Raw genomic sequence first — 6,193 nt, 5'->3', positions numbered from 1 at the left:
CGGGTCAAGAAGCACTGAGTATTGATTGAAGCTGCTTTGGGTGGGCCACTGCCCGCCCCAAGGGGAACCATGGTAGGATGCTCAGAAGCAGCTGAAGATGAGCTTGAGAATCAGGCAGGGACAAGACGGGTCCTAATGGGGTCCTAATGGGGTATGGGATACGGAAATGGAGCAAAAGGAGGTGTAGAGATGGAGGTGGAGGAGGTGCAGGGAAGAGATACCTCCCTGTGAGATAACTACTAACACCAGGCCTGGAGAGTTCTAAATCCACCTTAGTCCCTTCTCCCTGTGCCCCCATCACTGTAAATTTTAATGGAAGGATCATTAAATATCTCCTAGAGCAACTCACTTTCTGCAGGGTAATAAACTGAGGTCCAAAGAGGTGACTGGGCTGTCCAGCGTTATATATTGAATCTGTAGCAGAATCAGGACCACAACCGCATCGCCACTCACACCCCCACGCACCGTCCTCCCACCCTCAACCAGCTCCACTACAGGAAGGTCGAGCTTCGGAAGGAGAACTGCAGGTAGACAATGAGCAGGTACAGTGAGGCCCAGAAGAGGCCCCAGCGAAGGGAGAAGAAGTTGTAGCCCGATGCCTCCTGGGCCCGTGGCTTGGAGGCACCGGAGAAGGTCACGTCCTCCTCCAGCAGCTTCTCGCTGGGCTTCCAGTGCACGATGCCCTCCTGGCAGGCCTCGCAGAACTCTCCGCGGTGCCGCCGGTTGTCTTGGCGGCTGGCCACGTGGATGCGGTACTGGCCGCCGCTCTCCCCGTAGCGCTGCTCGCGCAGGCTGGTGATGAGGTTGTCCACCAGGCTCTCGATGTTCTCCTCCAGCATGCTCGACTCGTCCAGCCGCGCCGTGCCGCACTCGTAGCACAGCTGCTTGAAGACGCGCATGCGCACCGAGCCCGCCCGCTGGGCGCGGTCCAGGTACCTGTGGAAGAGGATGACCACGTGGGGCGACTGCCAGGTGTGCCAGCACCAGGAGCAGTGGAACATGTGGGGGAGGGAGGCAGGGATGGAGAAGGTGGGCCTCCCTCCCAGCCACAGCCGGCCTGGAGGAGCCTGGAAAGGAGGAGCCCTGTGTGCCTATACCTGGAAGTTGAGGCGGAGTGTTTACCGCCCTGGGGGGTAAATTAGTGCCTGAGCCAGCGTCTCAGCCTCCTCCTGGTGAGCTGCCCTCGGCCTGGAGCAGCAGCCTCAGGAGCCAGATGCTGGAGCCATCTGGCTTCCAGCAGTGCTCTCCGCCTGCCTCCTGCGGGCCCTCCCGTGGCCTTGGCCCCCCCAAGCCTAATGCACTCAGGACATGGGTCTGGATGCTGCGGAGTCACTCCCCCCAATCTGGGCCTTATTTCTCATCTGTGAAATGCAGGATAATTGTGTCCAATAAGCATCCTTCTGCTCAGCCCTCCCATGACTCTGATAAGGGGGATGACCACACGTCTCACTCATGCATCCTGTCTGTTCTGGGGCAAAGAGATGCCTCTAGCTGTCCCAAGCACAGATCACCAAGAATCCACCGGATGGCCAGGTGGATGGGTGGCGCACCAGCAGGGGGAGGACTACAGAGTTTGGTCCCTGCACCTTCACAAAGAACACTCTCCTGTCCCTTGACAAATCATCCCTAGATCCCACTGCAGGCCCACAGAAGAGACTGGAAAGGTGTATCCTGGTCTGCATCCCCCTCCACACACATACACACATGTTCACTTACGTACACACAGGCCACTTTGTCTACCCTGGGCCCCTTCGAGTTCCAGCCTCAGGAAACATGGAGGGAAGTGGCCTGGGACGCATACGGCCTAGGCTTCATCTCAGCCCCCACCCAGTGCTGGCACCCCTTCAGTGGCAGAGAACTCATGACGTCCAGTGGCAGTTCCTTCCATCCCTGAGATAAAGCTCTTCCAGGCCCCTGTTACCAAGGCTTTACAGGCAGTCCAGAGTCCACTGGGTTGGGTCTGCCCTCACCACTAACCCTCTATGGGATCCCTGTTGACGGCCCTGAAGGACCTCTGATGAGGAACTCAGTTCAGTCCAACAGACACCACGCAGCACCTACTGTATGCCAAGCACCACGCAGCGCAGTGGGGTGGAGATGAAGCCAAGCCTGGCCCTGAGCCCTGGGGCCCACAGACAACGTAAGCGCAGCACAGTACCCAGTGCAGCCCAAGGCAGGATTGGCAGGCCAGAGCATCCTTATTGGTCCTGAGCCAGAAGGGGCGTGTCCCCCTCCATCCTGCCTCCCTGTGCTAGGCCAGAGTTGCAGGGCACCAGGGTTACGATGCTTACAGGTAGGGTGAGCCTCTGCACAGAATATGCACAAGGGTGATGCCTCTCCAGCCCTGCCTGAGGGCAGCTGGGAGCCACAGATCACCAGCCAGGAATAGGACCAGCTGATCCCTGAGGCAAGAGGAGCCACGAGCCTACGGAGCTCAGCCCCAAACCCCTGGACCCCTGCACCTGAGTTTCCAACCCTTTGCACCCCTCCCACCAGCCAGCCCGGAGCTTCACATCTTCAGTCCCCTCCTTCTGCACCTTTTTAAATCAAGCCAATCCAGAGATGTTTCCCCTCCCTCAAGCCATACCTCAGATCTTAAATCTCAAAGCATCAGACCTAGTAGGAGGGGACATTAGGATCAGGTAGTAAAACTTTTATTTCATTGAGGGAAAGAGAGCCATCTGCACACACAGCTAGTCAGAGACAGAGCCGAGACCCAGCCTGTAACAGGTGCCCAAAAGATGTCTCTTGAATGGATTTGAATTGAAATGAACCAACCAACCTCTGCCTCTCTGACTTTTGTCCCAAAGGCAAGTTCACTCTAATATTTGCAGCTCTTGGGGCAGGAGTACAGGTGTAAGCTCCTCACCCACGGCCTGCCTCCTTCTGTTCCCGCCGCCAGCACAAGGAGCTTAGCATGCAAGCATGTGTGAACAGCCCAGTCTGTGTGTCCGCACCCCCAGGACACAGCCCCCTGTTGCCCTCCCCAGGGGCTTAGGGCTACTGTCTGTCCTTGATTCAATGGACCCAGGGAAGAGGCCCATACAGTGTGTGCCCTTTTTTTTTTTTTTTTTTTTTTTTGCGGTACGCGGGTCTCTCACTGTTGTGGCCTCTCCCATTGCGGAGCACAGGCTCCGTACGCGCAGGCTCAGCGTCCATGGCTCACGGGCCCAGCCGCTGCGTGGCATGTGGGATCTTCCTGGACTGGGGCATGAACCCGTGTCCCCTGCATCGGCAGGCGGACTCTCAACCACTGCGCCACCAGGGAGGTCCCTATTTTTAAAAATCTGATTTCCTCATTGTACTCCTCATCTCTTACCTGAAACCTCCTGACACTGAATTAAGACAGCTCAGGCCCACAAATGGGAAATTAGTCGGCCAAGGAAATTACTGGCCTCAGGACCGGGCTGCTTACTCCTTGATCACTCCCTCTCAGCAGTCAGCTTCCAGCCAGGAGAGATGGGGGTTCCTGTGAGTTCCTGGGAACAGAACCAACTGAGGAGTTTATGGCCCAGTCAGGAGTGAATCTCTGGGAGACATTGTGTCATTGTTCCCAGAACAAATGACAATGAAAAAAACCCAAAAACATAGAGGGTGGAATTGTCAGGGTTTACCTGCTGCTTTTACTCAGATGATGCCACCCCCTTAGGCCTAGAATCAGACTTAATTTGAGTGGGAGCCGTCTCAGCAGAGACCAATATGTCATCTTTCTGTACCACCGCCCTGTTTTCTCTCAAGAAGAAACGCTTGCTATACAATCAGTGAGCACAATTACAACCTCACTTTTCTACACATGGGTTGCTCCAGGACTCCCAGTGTAAGAGCTCACTAATGTATACCTGTGTGTAGCTGTGGCCACATCACACACTGGCAGTTTCACTATGCATTGCTGCCATATTTTTTAATCCAGATAATACTTCAAAACATAAAGGAATTTGTATTCCTTTATAAAATTAAACACTATGTGCCTGTATTCTGCAAACAAAATTGGCAAAGGGGTGGGGGATGAAAGAACCATTCCCCCTCTCCAATTTGGAAAGTGGGTCAATAAATACCTTTGTAAAATAATCATTATTTATATGTTACTTCTTAGAATAATAAGGAATGTCAATGGGGAACCTAAAAATAAAAGTAATGAAGAGTGAGGGAGGTGAACAGATATCCCTGGGGACTTTTGAAAACTCTATGTACACTTACCCCAGAGATTTCAATACATGGTCTTGAGGGGGATATACCCCCTCCACCCATTCTGGTTCTGGAAAGACACCCTCATTGACAGCCATTGTTACTGATGGGAATATGTTGTCCCACAGGCATCTTGGTGCCAAAAAAGAGAAAGAAAAATGAAGGTTGGGTAAAACTGAGATAGTGGTTCAGGATATTTCTTTACTTAGAAACAAATCCAGGGGAAATGCAAGCTGAGTCCTGTCTTCTCTTTCTCCACAATTCAAGGAACCAAGGAAGGTGCTACAGGGCAAAGCAAAGGTCCCAGGGGGAATCTTTTCAGTAGCGGTTAGGATGGCCTCTCATCTCCAAGACGCAGTGCTCAGAGGCCGCATGGTCCAAGCTCCACTCTGGGCGAGAGGTGACCTCTGAGTGTCAGGGCATTCACATGGTCAGACCAGCCCACAGCTCTCAAACAGTGTGTGTAGTGAAACACCCTCTGGGGAAGATTTCACGCCTCTCTGTTATCAGTTGGCAGCAGACAGGACAAGAGCAGGCAGGCAAGATTCTATTCCTGCTGGTTTTCAAAAGTCCAAATTCTATGGGCCATGCTTCCTAGGCAGCCCAAAGTCTGTATTAAGGGTGGCCATACCTACTGTCACTTTTTTTCAGGGCCTTTTAATGTTAGGCAGAGATTCGGTGAAGAATTGTCATACTATCTATGGGAAGAACATAAATAAAAAGAGGGAGGTGGGAGCAGGGGGCGCTCTACACAAGGAAAAAAAAAAGAGGATGGGGTTTGAATAAGTGAGTTAGTGGTTCAGGAAGGAAGACTATAGAATTCTCTGCTGAAAAGAGACAGTCGGACTCAGAAGATCTGGACATATTTTCAGCAGGTGCAGCCAATGCTGACTTCTGTCCAATAAGTAGAGGGCCTCCGTCAGAGTCCCCTAACTGTACTGAGAACCTGTCAGTTTCTGATGAGCTGAGGCTCAACACACACAAAGAACCATGACTCCGCCCTGGGACAGTCATGGCAGAGCAAAAAGGAAGCTTGGGAAAGCTTATGCTGGCTCTTAAAACTCCCATTCTGAAATGACATTTTTCACTTCTCCTCACATTCCATTGGCCAAATCAAGTCATGTACCCAAGGCTGCAATTGGGCAGGGAAATATATTTTGCCAAAGGAGGGAGGGGGGCACCTTAGGGAGAGGTACCGAGCACTTTGGACTCAGTAAAATAAAAATAAAATTCATCACAGCATCCACCTGAATGATGGGCACCCTCCTGGAACAATGGAGCTAAACAGGTTTTATGGTGCAGTGTAGTCAGAAATCCTGAATTCTAATCTCTAACTTCTCTTAGACCCTCTCTGTGACCTCAGTGAAAGGGACACCTGTAGAGGATGGAAACCACATGTCCTGAGTTCTCCAGAAGGATCTTCATTTCAAGGCCACTGCGATGTTTCCCAGGAGAATACGTACTTAGCAGACCATGGGGAACTGCGGTCAGTATAAGTTGTTGAACCGTACCCCAGACCCTTGAGAATCCAGCCCCAAAGTCCTAGAAAAATGGCTTTACTAAATTCTCTTGCATAGTCGGACAGAAAGGCATATTTGTAAAAATGGTAATTAACAAAATAAAAGCATGCACTTCAACACCACAGATTCTAACCACCACCAAGACTGTTCCAGAGGCAATCATACCTGAGGTTGGCAGCGAGGATGCTACTCTGTCTAGTTCCAGTTCTTGGAGGACAGGATTATAAAGACCAACCTTTCTGCTGACCACAACTAAAAAATGCTGCTTAAAATATTGTTTATAAAAGCATTAATTATATAACAAGATCCATTAGGGCAAAATCTACATGAAGGCAGGAACCCAGAAAGACGAGCAGAGCGCTAAAGCTGCTTTTACTCTGAAGACACTTGTCAAATCAGATGAAATAGAGCCGCTGTATTATCCTTTCAGAGGACCCAGCACAACAGGAGACACAGTCTAGGGTCCACCTAAGGCAGGGAGCATAATA

The 6,193-nt window shown here is 51.5% G+C and overlaps 1 protein-coding gene across 1 annotated transcript; it reads right to left on the bottom strand.

The window, feature by feature from the left end:
- Positions 1-491: 491 nt before the first annotated feature.
- On the bottom strand, positions 492-1,001 carry LOC309961766 (receptor-transporting protein 2-like; the record flags this gene model as incomplete). The annotated part of the gene is made up of 1 exon (XM_082839264.1): positions 492-1,001. The coding sequence occupies one exon, from the start codon at positions 999-1,001 to the stop codon at positions 492-494; it is 510 nt and encodes a 169-aa protein (XP_082695390.1).
- Positions 1,002-6,193: the final 5,192 nt, after the last annotated feature.

Source organism: Leucopleurus acutus (assembly GCF_964270905.1).
Source record: "Leucopleurus acutus genome assembly, chromosome: 5".
Classification (NCBI taxonomy): Eukaryota; Metazoa; Chordata; class Mammalia; order Artiodactyla; family Delphinidae; genus Leucopleurus; species Leucopleurus acutus.
This window is presented reverse-complemented; position numbering and strand designations above follow the sequence as displayed.